Source organism: Mytilus californianus, unplaced genomic scaffold, assembly GCF_021869535.1.
Source record: "Mytilus californianus isolate M0D057914Y unplaced genomic scaffold, xbMytCali1.0.p SCAF_11, whole genome shotgun sequence".
In the NCBI taxonomy this organism is placed as follows: domain Eukaryota; kingdom Metazoa; phylum Mollusca; class Bivalvia; order Mytilida; family Mytilidae; genus Mytilus; species Mytilus californianus.
The window spans coordinates 4,875,147-4,892,256 of NW_026262593.1; the positions used below are offsets into that span (position 1 = coordinate 4,875,147).

Consider the following 17,110-nt stretch of genomic DNA (forward strand, 5'->3'; position numbering starts at 1 on the left):
ACTTGAGCGTTAATCCTTCCGTTAAATCTAGGACGGTGGTGTAGCATCAATACCACAAATTCAGTAGGAAAAGGCTTGACTTATCAAATTTGCACGAAGAACAACAACAAATAGACAAAATCACAAAGTACCGGTCTAAGAGTACTCGAAACTATTCAAATCAAGTTAAAATCTAATTTCAACTAATAAATTTGAAGAATACATTATTTAATTTGTTTTTAAAGGATACTGTAACAGTAATTTGGAGAAGTGACCACCTTTCTGTCTTTTTAAAAAAATAAATAGGTTACAATTCAGCCATCGTCTATCCCTATATCAATCTTCATAATCGGTCTTAATTTAATCAGCTTGATATGTCTTATTTTGATTCATTATCTTAAGTCATCATCGATATCGACATCAGGTTTTGTTATTAGTGTAGTCATTAAAATCTACATCTGGTTATGTTATGAGTGTCATCTGGTTATGTTATGTTATCGATCGGATATCGTGTCGACATTGTCGATATCGACGATATCGACGATATCGACATCTGGGTATGTCTTGGACATGTATGCTTAGTACGCCTGTCATCATTATGTAAATTTCCTGATCGTTAGTCCGAATGCTTTTTTTATAAATATCACAGTCATGTTTTAAAGGTCAAATTGTTCTCTGAATTAACAGTAATAATGAAAAATGAATAAAACACATAATTCAAATAAATTCAAAATGAAACAAAACACAAAAAAAATTATAGAACCTACATAAAATTGAGAATGGAAATTGGGAATGTGTCAAAGAGACAACGACCCGACCATAGAGCAGACAACAGCCGAAGGCCACCAATGGGTCTTCAATGCAGCGAGAAACTCCCGCACCCGGAGGCGTCCTTCAGCTGGCCCCTAAACAAATATGTATACTAGTTCAGTGATAATGGACGTCATACTAAACTCCAAATTATACACAGGAAACTAAAATTAAAAATGATACAAGACTAACAAAGGCCAGAGGCTCCTGACTAGGGACAGGCGCAAAAATGCGGCGGGGTAAAACATGTTTTTTGAGATCTCAACCCTCCCCCTATACCTCTAGCCAATGTAGTAAAAACAAACGCACAACAGTACGCACAGTAAAACTCAGTATAAGAGAAGTCCGAGTCCGATGTCAGAATAGGAAACAAAAGAAAATAAAAAAAATGACAATAATACATAAATAACAACAGACTACTAGCAGTTACTGACATGCCAGCTCCAGACCTCAATTAAACTGATTGAAAGATTAATATGTCTTCATCATATGAATATCAGGCACAATCCCTCTTGTTAGGGGTTTAGTATTATACCGTCATAAAATATATGAGAAGAACATAACCCGTGTCATGCCAACAACATGTTTATATGTTTATGATAAATCTGCTTTACAACGAAGTTAATGGTTATACAACTTGAAAATCGTTCTATGTATTATAGAAATATGCTATGCTGAAAACATCATCTGTAGGAAGCGTAGACGATTATTGTTGTTTTAAGTATCAACAGGTTTAAAATTTGCTTAGATGGGGAATGTTTATTGTATACTTGTAATAGCTGTTGCAACTGGTACAGTCGTTTCCTAAACTTGATCGCAAAATTATGTCAGAAGTTGTAATTCTTTTGATATTTATTAATCTGTTGAATATTTTATTTTCAGTACCACCCACCAATTGTAAGAATGAATTGGATTTGATATTCCTATTAGATGGATCACAAAGTGTTACCAAACCTAATTTCGATCTAGTTAAAAACTACACCGTCAATTTAATATCCACATTTGAAATTAACCCAACACATACGAGAGTTGGGATAGTAGAATTCGGTACATTCATTGGAACCAAAATAGAACTAGGACAATATGATACACTTGACGCATTGTCGGCCGCCATTTTGAGCATACAAATGTCTAACTATGGAACTTCAACACATAAAGCAATAACACTGATGCGTGGTATGTTTAATAGATCACCAAGGCCTGGCGCAACCAAGGTAGCAGTTTGTATCACTGATGGCTTGTCTGTCAGTCCTAATTATACAAAAATTGAATCAATGAGGGCACACGAGGAAGGAATACAAATGTTTGCCTTAGGTATTGGTCAACACGTATTTAAAACAGAGTTAGTGTTTATTGCCAGCCAACTGGATTATGTGAAAGAGGTGCCAGACTATAGCGCATTACCCACAAATCTAGCAACGGAGATATGTAACTGTAAGTACAAAATTGATATATACATATAAATATTGTTTTCTTTTTGCTATTAAATTAATAATTAAGATCCATTTTGTTACCTCTGGTGATCTGTTTATTTGGCAATCGCCATGGCAGTCAGCAGTGTTTAAGAACATCCGATGTTCGACCTGCTAGTCAAATGCGTTTTGTTAAAATATACTTTTTCACTCTTTTGGTCTTTTGTAAAATGTTGTTAGTGCTGTATTTTGACCCCTCTACCAAGAAATTTGTTTTGCATGCACACGTATAAAAATTGCGGTTTTTATCCAACGCAATCATAGGTTTGAACGTTGTTTTCAATTTAGACTTGTATATATATATATATTTATCCTGCAATCGACCTTTCTACTATACTAATACAGGTCTACAGTTAACACGAAGCGATACACGTATACTAGACGTATATAGTCTTCTGGTATCCTGCTTCTGTTGCGGGCGAACGGTTATATCAAAATACTGTTTACGTCACAGTCCAATTTGGGGTCCTAATTTTTTAAGTCATGTCGATTTCTTTCAAAAACAAATTCAACGATTGGGATGGGAAAAAATGTACAAATTTAATTGCAGGATAAAGACAATAACTCGGCTCGAAACAGGAGTAATAGCATTACAACTGTTTCTGAGCCTCGTACAAATACAGCTGATATCTAAAGACACTAAACAGTTATTGTCTAATATATATTTATTTATATATTTATCCTGTAATCAACCTTCTATTGCACACATCACCGGTACACAAATAAATGTTTGCTTTATTTGTCTACTAGTAAAAATAAAGTCTCCTGTTTCTCCGCGTCCATATTGAAGAAACGGTAATGTGAATATTTCTTTTTTTTGTGGCAGTTCATTATACCTGACCCATCAGGCGTTCAAAAACAGGTGAATGTCATATTACATGATGTGTTATACCAGATGGACTTATTCAGCATTGTACACATATAAACACGTAGAATAGACAGAAGTTTCGATAAAAAGATAATCTGATCAAATTAGATCTTTCACTCTGTACCGATAGACCTGTAATTCCGACAAACAAATCCAGAGAGCAGAGTGAAATATCCGAGTTTAATCAGATTAGTAAAAAGTGAAATCAGACTGTTTTTATTGCTAGTCATAAACCAAACAAGTATTGGAGTAGTCCTTCAATTCCTCTTTTGTTTTGCCTTATAGCATTATAAATACTGTTGTGAAATGATTGCATTTTTTATTAAATTTTTCATCAACATAAATTTGATTTTTTAACAGTTTAAAATGGGGCATAATGGCACTACTTTCGGTATAGAAAGCCTGTTTACAATCATTGTGCTTTTAATTCGGACAATAGTAACATTCCAATGTTTAAGCAAGGTACTGCATGAAACTGAGTAAGACTTTTTCTTTAATTTGATTTGTTTTTGCTTTAGTAAATGTTGGAACAACAACAACAACTTATAAAAGTACTACATCCGAAGATTTAGGTAAGTCATCATTCATTAGAATAACATATTATTTAACAATTCTTTTACTGTTTGTCTTAGTTGATCGTTCCTATAAACTTTAGAGAGCGTTACAGTCGATCGTAGTCTGTTTCACAATGCTTGCCCTCCGCAATCATTTCTGTGTTTGTCTGGGATGATGCCCCTTCATAAACATTCATACTATTAATATGACCAATAGACTATTTTCATATTACCGACTTTTGACTCCGAGTTATATAATTTGTCGACTGGTTACCTTGGACATCATGGTACTCGGTCAAGTAAGAGCAACCAAAATAAGTAAAATCAAACATATAATCGGTGTAATTTGAGGGGAAAGTTTACTGTTTTCCGATGATTTTGTAGTGAAAAAAAATATTAACCAGGTAATTTTCCCCCAAAATTGTACCGATTGAAAGCTTGGTTTTACTTCTTTAGCTTGCTCTTACCTGACTTGGTGGTGCACTTTTTATTTTGCTACGGCCATTTGAAAGTTCCCAATTTTAATGATTTTCCCATTTTTCATCAATTTTTACCCATTTTTGGGCTTTACATGAACAAAAATTACAGTTTCACAATGAAACTTCTTTTCATACTTTCACTAAAGATGAAGTGGACCAATCTGAATAAATTTAACCTAAAAAAAACTATAGGTTGGTGTTAATATTATTAGAAACTTTTATAAAATTTTGTAGCTTTTTCGTGTCAAATTGACCATGCTGTCAATTTTGTTAACTTGGGATTTTTCTCTTTTATTTAGAACAAAAAAATATATTATTTCAACTTCTTTCTTAAGAAAAAATGATATGGGATGTACATATTTTTGGTAAAATCGTTTCTTTGTGTTCCTCACCCATTTTCTCAACATTTTGGCTGATGTCACTAAAATTTGAAAATTTTATTACTCAAAAACTACTTATCACAAGTACACATTTTTTTCACACTGTTTAGTTTGATTATAATATTTTTAAAATTCATTGATTTTTTTCTACTTGTATCACAAGCTTTGGAAATAGTTCCCGAAAGAGATTTCAACGAGACTGAAACATCAGAAGAATACATCCTTAATAGACCCCTTAAAACGTGGTTTAGTTCGCAAGTTTTATTGCATTTGCAGTCGAGTCATCAATAAAAAAATATTTATCATAAAGCTTTTCATGCTTATATTATATTTAAAGCAAAGACAAATATTGGGTGTTGGTATCTCGTTGACCTGTACTCAAATGTCTTATTTTATCAACATATAGCAATTATAGATATATTGATACAGGTCACAGTAAAACCATTCCAAAAAGACGCATTGATTCATTAATATAAATTAACTGTTTATAAACTTTGAATTATTCAAAATACAGTAAGGATTTTCTACCCCAGGAATAGATGAATAGATTATCTAAGCTGTATTTAGCAAAACCTTTCGGAATTTGGGTCCTCAATGCTTTACTTCACTTTTAATTACATTGCTGTATAAATGTACTTGGAAAAAAATCAGCAATAATTGCATTTTACCACAAAAATTTGAAAAATAAGAAAGTCGTTTCTTATACATTATTTTTGTTACACACAGTAAATTTGTATTTTATTCACTTTATTGAAATGCTGGGAATATCAAGCCTGTTATTTGGTCCTCATTATCACGTTGTTAACCTTCCGGCTGTTTTCTTGGCAAAGGGTTGATTTTTTTCACAGCCATGTCCATTAGTGTTCCATTATGTTAAGAATACAAAAGTTACAGATATATAATATATATGACACACATCAATATGAAGCATGTATTTCTTGTAAAAGTGATATTATTTAATATTTTTAGTACATACTCAAATACATTTCTAGCAAATTTCAAGGATTAATATCTTCCTATTCATTCCATATGAAACAAGACATGTTATGTCTACACAAATTGTTGCTTTTTCCTGATTGTAACAAAAACATGTTAAATACGGCCTATGTATCGTTGCCATGATCAATCATTCTCTTTACAGCAATAGACAGAATAGATGGAACTCAGATTAATGGTAAGTTCTCTATTTAGTAATTGACATATATATGCTTAGGTATTTTTTTATAATGAGAGAGAGAGCGAGAGAGAGAGAGAGAGAGCATATTTTATGCGGAAATAATGTATAACATACTTGCTTAAGGGCTTCAAATAGTTTTTAATATATGGAAAAGGCGACGAAAACCAATTCAATATATGGACACTATAACAATAGCGGTTAACTCAGGGGATCAACCTTTTGTTTTATGAATGATTATGAAATATGATTGCTGTATTTGTTGATGTCTATTGGCAAATATCTTACGAACATTGGAACGAGAACAGGTTAATACATAACAAAAACAGAACGATTCCAACACGTCGGTCGCATGGAACGAGAGAATTTTGGGTTGTGAATTGTAAGACTTATATTCGGAACATTCAGCAAGCTAACAATTTTCTTTTCATTGATGTATTATTCAGATAGAGTCGGTACTTCTACGACAAGTAACATTGTTATTAATGATGGTAAGTCATGTTCTAGTAGTTAGGGTTGTTCTTTAGCTGTCGCACACTTTTATAGTTTACAGAAAATTGTAATTATTAAATAAAAAAAAAATAACAGAGAGTTGTCAGAAAGGTCATACGCCAATATGTATTGAATTAATAATTGTGTTGTCCAAATATTAATTTGGACCATTTTGAATTATAAGTTTGATCTTCTAGAACTCTTGACTGCAAACACATTGCATTAGATAGAGAGATATTTGTCTTATATATTCATTGAAAGGCTAAAGAACTCAAGCTGAATATGTTGTTTATACAAAACAGTTGGAAGGTTTACATATAATCAAGTATGACTCGAAGAGCATTGAAAACACAAATTCAACATAAGTTGCGCCAAATCTGGCTGAGGCTTGCTTTGCCTTGGAAACGAAATATCTTCATGATCTTCAAGGTCGTAACTTATTAATCTGACCATTCAATTTTTTTTATTCGGGCGTCATTGATGAGTCTTTTGTAGACGAAAAACGCGTCTGGCGTACAAACTGTAAGCCTGGTATATTCAATGATTTCTTTTGCATGATTTAACGTTTATATAGGAAATGACTTTCAAAGACATTTGGTGTCAGCACATAAGCATTGACTTTCGGGTTGGCAATACCCTATAAGACGAAACGAAACGTCAACAATGAGTTGCATCAACCAGACGGTCATAAGAAGGCATTTAAGACAGCTGACATCAAATTGCTTTGATATAAATTAGGCCGGTTTTTTTTTCTCAATTGAATGGTTTCATATTTTATAGCCTTTTATAGCCGACTATACGGTATGTTTTTTCTCATTGTTGAAGGCCGGACGGTTGCCTATTATTGCTTACATCTACTTCATTTGAACTTTGGTGGATAATTGTCTCTTTGACACTCATACCACATCTTCTTATTTTTATATTCAAGGTACCAGGCTTATGATTTAAAACGCCAGACATGTTTATGTCCTGTTTTTTGTCTTTGTTTTGACTATAGTATTTTATGAGATATGTCAGAATAAAAGGTATCAACCACTCACAAGCTATTTTAATTACAGGCTCTGTTGACGTCAACCGCCAATTTCTTCCACATCCGACAGATTGTGACAAGTACATAGAGACAGAAGATGCTTCCGGTGTTAAGGTGTTTCACGAAAGAAATTGTCCATTTGGACAGTTTTATAACGAAAATGCTTTGACTTGTGTGCAACCCAAACACTCAACCTGCAAACTTGGTAGGTATTTTAAATATGTTAAACAACGATCAACAACGTTTTAATTTTCAAGGAAGTGGTTTAGTTTAACGTTAGTTTATATTTTGAAAACATTAGTCATAAACTGAGATATCTTTGAATGAATAATCGGCTTTTACCGCCGCGGTTCTTACCATGGTTGAACAACCTATCACCTGAAAACGGAAAATCTTCGATAGTTTATACACCAGGACTTGCGTGGTTACGGTAGACATAATTTGGAATTATTATTTTTTTTAATTCAGATCTGTGTGGGAACAAATTAACTTCACCAATGAAAAACAACTGCCGAGGATACTGGGTGTGTTTGAATGGCGATATTACAGGTGTATGTTGCCCCCTTGGAACTGGTTATTTGGACGGTTCTGGATGCAAATCTAGTGCATGCAACACCGAATGCCCACCCACTGTTTACAATTCTACTTTACAAGGTATTGTATATAAAGGATTTTGTTGTGCCACAACAGTGTGTAAACAAAAAGCAGTTTATTTGGATATTTTGATTGATTGTTGGTGTTCAACACCACTTTCTGTACACTTGGTTATATCGAAGCGGCCAGTTGTTTTATACATGAAGGAAGCCGGAGTAGATCCACCGACCATCGGTAGGAAAAAATGGCAATCCTAGTCAATTAAGATGGGAATCATACGCATCTACCACGAGCGGGGTTCGAACTCACAACCTCAGTGTTGACAGGCTAATGATATCTGTAGATGAGCTACTTAGGCCACTTGGCCACGAAGCCCGCCCCCTTCCCATTTGCTTGTATTTAGATACACAGGAGTATGCAGTTCGCAATACTTTATCCTTTTCCCATACAATATCCCGTTCTGAAGGTTTTAAGCTATGTAGTTTTAGATCTGAAGGTGTTTATTGCTTTGCATGAATTCAGAGAATGACCTAACTAATCACCATGGACATTTACACAAGAAAAAAAACACTCGTGTCCATTGTTGGCTATCGCATACTGGATTTGCCGACTGGAGTTTATATAGATTCTGACGTAGCGATGATATCATATTAATGTACTTGCATATCTTAATAGAGGATACTAGTTATTACATTTAGGTTTTAAAGGAAATTTGTCTAATGATATAAAAAGAAATGTCTTGAAATATTCGCCCTGGAAATGCATTAAATATTTGCCACTGAAAGTATTTTTTGAAGCAAGCAACAATAAATGCATCATTATAAAAAGTTACTGTTTCTTCCTTGCGGTATTTTTCAGAACTCTTCCTTGCGGTATTTTTCAGAACTGTTCATTCAATTTTCAGACACACCAGTTTTAATTATTTTGTACAAGTAATGATCTTTCTGAAAATGAGCTGCGTATATCTCTGTTGATAAAAAAGCAAAGACTCTGAATAGTACTGGATAAAGTTGTAACGTGATAGGAACACTGAATATGGCAAACTAGACAATAAATGAGATGTTTGTTTCTACGTTATTTTGTCTCTGGTGGAGAGTTGTCTCATTGGCAGTCATACCACATCTTTTTCTTTTCATATCGATTCTAGTGATTCATAGTTTAGTCTAAAAAGATTGGTCCATATCATAATTGCTCTTTCAGTTCAAAATATGTTTTCGATTTCAAAGGTCAGGAAAAAATGTCTTGCAATCAGTTAAATAGTTTTATAATCTTCCAGTTTGCAGTTTAAAACCAGATCCTAACGATCCCACACTTTATCTGGAACATGTTACCGGTCACGGCACCATAACCAGACATTGTGCTCCAGGTACGGCATTCCAACAATCTAGTTGCAGTTGTTCAACTTTAGTCCAAACAGACAGTTCCAACAATAATAAAAATCAAACTATAGATGCCACGACAACACCTAAAACACAGTCATGTACAACAAATCTTTACCTGACTTTCAATAAAAGTCCTGATGATCCAAATGGTATGATGGATAGATCAGGGATGTCGACCCCTATGAGTTGTCATAATATAAATATAACAGATAGTCCAGATGGGAAGGCAGTGTTTGGATACCAGGACTGTTTCATATACTTGTGGAGATTTGCCAGTATAGACTTCAGGTAATCTTTTTAACCATGTATTTCGATTGCACCTTTGTACTATATTTTGTACATATGATCAAGAAGATACTTTTTAAAAGCTTATAAATTGATACATTTTGAGACAAACTTCAGAGTAAAATATTATTCAATGATGTTATGATTTTTTTTTCCGGAAACAACCAGTGATATCTCATTATAAATGTCGGGCTTCATAGATATGTTTAAGGATACATACAAAATATAGATTTATCTTGAACTTTGAGTGATGTGTGTTTTTTCTACGTATTAAAGACCTCACTATGACTTTGAGATGGATAACAATTATAACAACGTTTCTACGTTTTGGTGTTGTCAAACTCGTGTAGGCCTTGGCGTCTTAGAATAAATAAACCTTATCCTTTTGTTGTCGATGTGTGTGAAAGCCGTACCTTTCGTGGTGCTTTATGTCGATTATATTAAAATAGTTGTGGAGTATTTATTCCTCACTAGAAGATATCAACTGTTGTGTGTACTACGTCGCTTTTCCCCTTTTGGTTTGTTTACGTATCATCTTTACATCGTTGGGTAGTCCAACCAATTCATTTACCTTATTCGTACATTATTCTTCTACTAAATCATCTAACAACAATCTAAATGCGCCTTGTTGTTATTTTTGGTTTTTGTAGTGATGGCTCCTGACAATTTATGAGAGCATTTGTTAAATTTCTGTATAGTCTATATATTGTTGATCGGAAATCTTTGATCTTCAATGCACAGATGTAGCGTGATCGACATCTAGTATTAAATTCAACACTTACCCGATGATGCTAAGAGCCATCTTTAATTTGCAGTAAGGTGTGAACATATTTGGTCCGTGTTAAAGGATTCACTGTAAAAGATATATATATATAGGCGGAAATACCAAAGGGATATTCAAACTAAAAAATCATTGACCAACTGACAATTCCATGGCCAAAAAATTGACCAACTGACAATTCCATGGCCAAAAAATTGACCAACTGACAATGCCATGGCCCAAACATTGACCAACTGACAATGCCATGGCCCAAAAATTGACCAAAAAACAAACAACAGTATACAACACACAATATAGATACTGATGACTGCTCAACCCGAACCCCACCAAAAAGACCGGTAGTGATCTCGTGTGCTCCATAGGGGTTAGCAGATCCTGATCGATATGCGACACCCGTCGCTGTGATAATTATCATCAATAAAAGAGTAAAATATGTATACATCGTACTAATAGCTATGGAAAATTCTCCTATTTAATGGTTAGATATATATAAACCATTCTCTCTAAGTTCATAGAAAATGAATGATCTAATATTAATATATATATATATTTTTCGAACATAAACAAGTCTAAATTGAAAACAACGTTCAAACCTATTATTGCGTTGGATAAAAACCGGAATTTTTATACGTGTGCATGCAAAACAAATTTCTTGGTAGAGGGGTCTAAATACAGCACAAACAACATTTTCCAAAAGACCAAAAAAGTGAAAAAGTATATTTTAACAAAACGCATTTGACTAGCAGGTCGAACAACGGATTTTCTTAAACCCTGCTGACTGCCATTGGCGATTACCAAATACACGGATCACCAAATGTAACAAAATGGATCTAATTATTAATTTAATACCAAACATTAAACAATAAACTTGCGGAAAAGATGATATACCGCAAACAAAAGGTGCAAAAATTAGAACACCATATCCGGATTTCGACATTCAATGTCTCTTCAGTGATGTTAGGAATCAAAACGGTATTTGGAAGGCCATATAATTTACCTCAATTTTGGATAGACTCTTGAATTTTGACGAGTCGAAAGAGGATGAACGAATCATATAAACCCGAAGGCAAATATAATACAAGCCCAAACTAAAAAATATAAACAAGTCTAAATTGAAAACAACGTTCAAACCTATGATTGCGGTGGTGTAAAAACCGCAATTTTTATACGAGTGCATGCAAAACAAATTTCTTGGTAGAGGGGTCTAAATACAGCACAAACAACATTTTCCAAAAAGACCAAAAAAATGAAAAAGGAATTTTAACAAAACGCATTTGACTAGCAGGTCGAACAACGGATGTTCTTAAACCCTGCTGACTGCCATTGGCGATTGCCAAATAAACGGATCACCAGATGTAACAAAATGGATCTAATTATTAATTTAATACCAAACAGAAAACAATAAACTTGCGGAAAAGATGATATACAGCAAACAAAAGGTGTAAAAATTAGTACACCATATCCGGATTTCGACAATTAATGTCTCTTCAGTGATGTTAGGAATCGAAACGGTACTTGGAAGGCCATATAATTTACCTCAATTTTGGATAGACTGTTGAATTTTGAAGAGTCGAAATAGGATGAACGGATCATATAAACCCGAAGGCAAATATAATACAAGCCCAAACGATAAAATATAAACAAGTCTAAATTGAAAACAACGTTCAAAGCTATGATATTTTTCAAATATTATATACAATTAATTACCTTTTCCTTGCAGAAACCTGGTGATAGAATTTCAATTTGCTACCTTAACCATAAACTCGGGTACACATTTCCAATCTGTACTGACTAATTGTTATCCGTCACCAGCTTGTGATCCAAGCTTTGCTCTCCTGATAGATAGATCTAAGTCAACCATTGGAATAAGGCTGTTGGTGAATTCAGTTAGTAATATTGAAATGACAGTCAGTGAATGGATACCATACAGGGTAATATATGTTTCTTCTCCACAGTCTTTTCTTTTTTTACTTCATTGAAAAATATTCCAGAAGCAACGGCTTTTATATGATATGAGAAGCAAATTATTTTCATACAATCGATGATAATTCTATTTCTAAAAATATGATCGGGAACGAAATGTTTTAAAGCTTTCAGATGTGTACCTACACATGATCTATAAATGCATGGTATGGGTGGTTTTAAGCAGACTAAACATATAAATAATTAATTTCCTCTCCATGATACGGGTGCAATCATAGCAAGGAAATTAGAAACCCTAATACATATGAATTTTACACGTTTTTATACAGTCATTAAAGTATATTATGGTGTATTTAATTTCATGCAACAATAGGCAGTGGAAATCATTTTTTTCATTTGTTTTAAAAGAGCCCGGGAAATATCACGGGCCAATCTAAATAGACAAGACGAAGAGAAACACCAAAGCAAAAATAAAAATCATTCTAGACAAACAACAGTTAGAAAAACATTTCTAGTAACGCTGAAAACTAATGATAGAGTTACACTAAAATCAGGGTGATTCAAAAAGATTTAAATAACTCATCACAAGTTTTCCGCGCGTGTTAGGCTTCGTACTATGTAATTGGATTAGCTGTTATAAATTCCACAAAATGAATAAGTACGTTGCGCTTAAAGCTTTCAAATCATTTCAGGTAGGACAGACTAATGCAGTACAAGTACATGTCACTCTACACGATGTTGTATTCGAAGTTAATCAGATGTCTAAAGTTATTCATCTTGATGGTAAGTGTACCATTCGTAGTTTTCAGAATCTTACCCCATACAATCATTAATTGAATAAAGGTTGAGGTAAGCATCATCTAATCCTTTTTGTTATGCCCCCTCCGCTACCATTAAGGTGTACCCTTGTCCGTCCCGTCCGTACTTCCGTACGTACGTCCCGAAATTGGTTTCCGTTCTCCAACTTTAGTGTGCATCAACCAAATGTTATGAAACTTATACATAATGCTTATTACTACAAAATTCAGATCAAGTTCGAATTTGAGTGGCTTCACTTTCACCGTTCTGGAGTTATGCTCCTTTATAACGTTATATGCAAGCGGGGGCATCATCTGTGTCACATGGACACATTCTCCACTTATTTCTAAATGTATTTATTTTATAAATATTGCATCGAACGGGGATATTTTTAAAACGATTGTTGTTTTACAGGATCCATATATAAAAGGCAGTCGGGATTTGCTTTTGGTTTAGGTGGACCATATAACAGCTTCGAAGGATATTTAGATGAGGTAATTTCAAGTTAGATGACATTAGAACTGTCTATGTACATTTTATACGTTTATATAATTAGTGGTTGAAAATGCAGCTATTTCACCTTTCACATATAATCAATATATATATGTTCATAACATATTCACTTTCTAACGCTAACAACTTTTATTTTTGCAATTAAAATGCATTTTGTCCGTTGATTCTAAATTTAACAGTTGTTTATTTACCTCTAAATCTCGTCAATCGATAAAAGAGACAAATCAAGGTTTAAGATAAAAACTGAGGGACTTGAATGGAATCTAAATGGAATTGAACTGTGTTCGTCTTCAGGGTAAGCATCACTGGCTTTGCACGCATCATCCGACATGCGAATAGTCAAAATGTCAAAATCGGGAATAGGACACAATCGGTTAAAATTACAGAACAAACAAGATTCACAGATATCGCTTAACTCAAATTACAGAACAAACAAGATTCACAGATATCGCTTAACTCAAATTACAGAACAAACAAGATTCACAGGTATCGCTTAACTCAAATTACAAAACAAACAAGATTCACAGATATCGCTTAACTCAAATTACAGAACAAACAAGATTCACAGGTATCGCTTAACTCAAATTACAGAACAAACAAGATTCACAGGTATCACTCAAATTACAGAACAAACAAGATTCACAGGTATCGCTTAACTCAAATTACAGAACAAACAAGATTCACAGGTATCGCTTAACTCAAATTACAGAACAAACAAGATTCACAGGTATCACTTAACTCAAATTACAGAACAAACAAGATTCACAGGTATCGCTTAACTCAAATTACAGAACAAACAAGATTCACAGATATCGCTTAACTCAAATTACAGAACAAACAAGATTCACAGGTATCGCTTAACTCAAATTACAGAACAAACAAGATTCACAGGTATTGCTTAACTCAAATTACAGAACAAACAAGATTCACAGGTATCGCTTAACTCAAATTAATTATACTGGTTACAAGAAATGATAGAAATTGATAATTAATAGGAACAAATGGATATAAATCTATAATATAATAAGTCGAAAATTTCTGTTGAAGTGCTCTTTTTGTTTATTCTTTTAGATGTTTGTTAAGAAATCTGATAACACAAAAAAGGAAAAGATATTTAATATGACAACTGATAAAATTCAATGTAACAATAAGTAAAAGATATTTAATATGACAACTGATAAAATTCAATGTAACAATAAGTAAAAGATATTTAATATGACAACTGATAAAATTCAATGTAACAATAAGTAAAAGATATTTAATATGACAACTGATAAAATTCAAAGTAACAAGAAGTAAAAGATATTTAATAGGACAACTGTTAAAATTCAAAGTAACAATAAGTAAAAGATATTTGATAGGACAACTGTTAAATTTCAATGTTACAATAAGTAAAAGATATTTAATAGGACAACTGATATAATTCAATGTAACAATAAGTAAAAGATATTTAATATGACAACTGATAAAATTCAATGTAACAATAAGTAAAAGATATTTAATATGACAACTGATAAAATTCAATGTAACAATAAGTAAAAGATATTTAATAGGACAACTGATAAAATTCAAAGTAACAAGAAGTAAAAGATATTTAATAGGACAACTGTTAAAATTCAAAGTAACAATAAGTAAAAGATATTTGATAGGACAACTGTTAAATTTCAATGTTACAATAAGTAAAAGATATTTAATAGGACAACTGTTAAAATTCAATGTAACAATAAGTAAAAGATATTTAATAGGACAACTGTTAAAATTCAATGTAACAATGATGAGAAAAGAAATATTTTAATTCCAGATAAAAATATCGTCCTGCTGATCTGAGTCGAGATAATTGGCATGAGCAACTAGGAGTCAAGAGTGTTAATATGGAGGAATGTCAGATTCCTTTCAGATCTAATTCCCCTTGAAAGAAAGTGTGTGGATAAAAGGATTGTGTTAAACACACTCAATAGTGAAAGGAAGGGAAATGTAATGTGCATTGATACAAATTCGAATGAGACTAGTCTTCTGATAGTGCTAAATTTATTGTAAGAGTACTGTAAATTCAGAAATTATTGCGTGCATTTATCATTGTGATTTTGTCAGTTTAGACTTACATGCGATTTTAATTTTTACTATTTTGAGAAAAATCCTGTTTAGTTCATATAAAATATTTTAAAATGCGAGTTTAAATTATTGCATTTACAACTCTGTCGCATTTGTCGCAATAATAAACACCTCGAATAATTTCTAAATTTACGGTAAATATGTTACCCGTCTCAATTTGAATGCAGCTTTTCATTTATTAGCATTTGTGTGACATTATTACTTTTTACAGGGTATTCATGTATAATTGTATTAAATTGTTTGAATAGAGCCCATATATTTTTGTTGTTGGACTGTTTCAAAACTTCATATTTTATCTCAATTTTGAAAGTCCAATGAGAAGTGGAATATTTAAAACAACTCTATCTTTCACAAAACAAAGAATTGGTCAACAACCAATATTATAAACTACAAAAAGAAGCTAAAAAGACAGGAGAATGAGGGTAATACCTAAAGCTCTTATGTTTCTTTTTATAAGTGATGGGTCTTTAGAATTTAAAGTGGGTAGAGTACCTTTTTGTTTTTGTATTTTATTCCTTTTCCACTTTTTGTTTGTTATTCTGTTTCAAATCATAAAATATGAGACCTTTTCTATCAATGTTTGAAAATGTCAGTCTGACAAATTTCAAAGTTTACAGATAGCTTACTTTTGTTTAACATGTTTAAATCACAATATGAAAACCTATTTAAAATTTGATAATGTTGATATGATTGTGATTAAAATGTATACCTTTCATTAAATCAATGTTTACATGTGCAAAACTATTTTTATTTAACTAACAAAATATTTCACCATGCACTATTTTGAGATTGAAAGGAAATATTTCATTACTGTACGTCATATATTAATGTATCTTTTCAAAGTGTGTAATGTTATCAATGGTTTTCTTTGTTTATATCTTTATGTTTAAGCCCATTCCATAATTCAATATTGAAAGCAGATCATTGGTTAATTAACATCTGGTCTAGACTCAGCATTTTAACAGCTTGACATTTGTGTCTGTCCCAAGTCAGGAGCCTGCAATTCGGTGGTTTTCATTTGTTGCTGTATATCTTATTTGTTTTGTACATTAATCAGGCCGTTAGTTTTCTCGTTTGAATTGTTTTACATTTGTCATTTCAGGGCCTTTTATAGCTGACTATGCGGTATGGGTTTTACTCATTGTTGAAGGCTGTACGGTGACCTAAAGTTGTTAATTTCTGTGTCATTTGGTCTCTTGTGGAGAGTTGTCTCATTGGCAATCATACCACATCTTCTTTTTTTACATATATGGTTTAGATACTTGTCTTTCGCTGAAGGTGCCACAAAAAAAAATTAACTCAATCACATTGAGAACATATATGTCAAAGAAGCTCTAAGAAATAATAGTTCTTTTAATGCTGATATTTTCTTTATAACATTAATTGTACCAATATTACTACACCAACTTTTACGACAATGAATGTGACTCTTCAGTGATGCCAAACTAGCAACTGAAGAGACATGAATGAAACTTTTGCTGAAT

General features: G+C 32.7%; 1 protein-coding gene and 1 long non-coding RNA gene across 2 annotated transcripts; both read left to right on the top strand.

Moving 5' to 3' along the window:
- Positions 1-1,967: 1,967 nt before the first annotated feature.
- On the top strand, positions 1,968-9,506 carry LOC127720759 (uncharacterized). Its single transcript, XM_052227512.1, has 5 exons — positions 1,968-2,223; positions 3,648-3,701; positions 5,684-5,716; positions 6,163-6,207; positions 9,109-9,506. The coding sequence occupies exons 1-5, from the start codon at positions 1,968-1,970 to the stop codon at positions 9,504-9,506; spliced, it is 786 nt and encodes a 261-aa protein (XP_052083472.1).
- A 2,505-nt stretch (positions 9,507-12,011) lies between these two features.
- Positions 12,012-15,548, top strand: LOC127719424 (uncharacterized). The gene is made up of 4 exons (XR_007990298.1): positions 12,012-12,211; positions 12,896-12,986; positions 13,416-13,495; positions 15,316-15,548. It is a non-coding gene; the product is annotated as an uncharacterized LOC127719424 (long non-coding RNA).
- The last annotated feature ends 1,562 nt before the right edge of the window (positions 15,549-17,110 follow it).

What these genes read in the sequence shown, in the direction of transcription:
- LOC127720759 (XM_052227512.1), top strand. Translation starts at nt 1,968, where the DNA reads ATGTTTAATAGATCACCAAGGCCTGGCGCAACCAAGGTAGCAGTTTGT. An exon ending in AGATGGAACTCAGATTAATG is followed by an intron (nt 5,717 to 6,162) that starts GTAAGTTCTCTA and finishes TGTATTATTCAG; the next exon opens with ATAGAGTCGGTACTTCTACG. An exon ending in TAACATTGTTATTAATGATG is followed by an intron (nt 6,208 to 9,108) that starts GTAAGTCATGTT and finishes ATAATCTTCCAG; the next exon opens with TTTGCAGTTTAAAACCAGAT.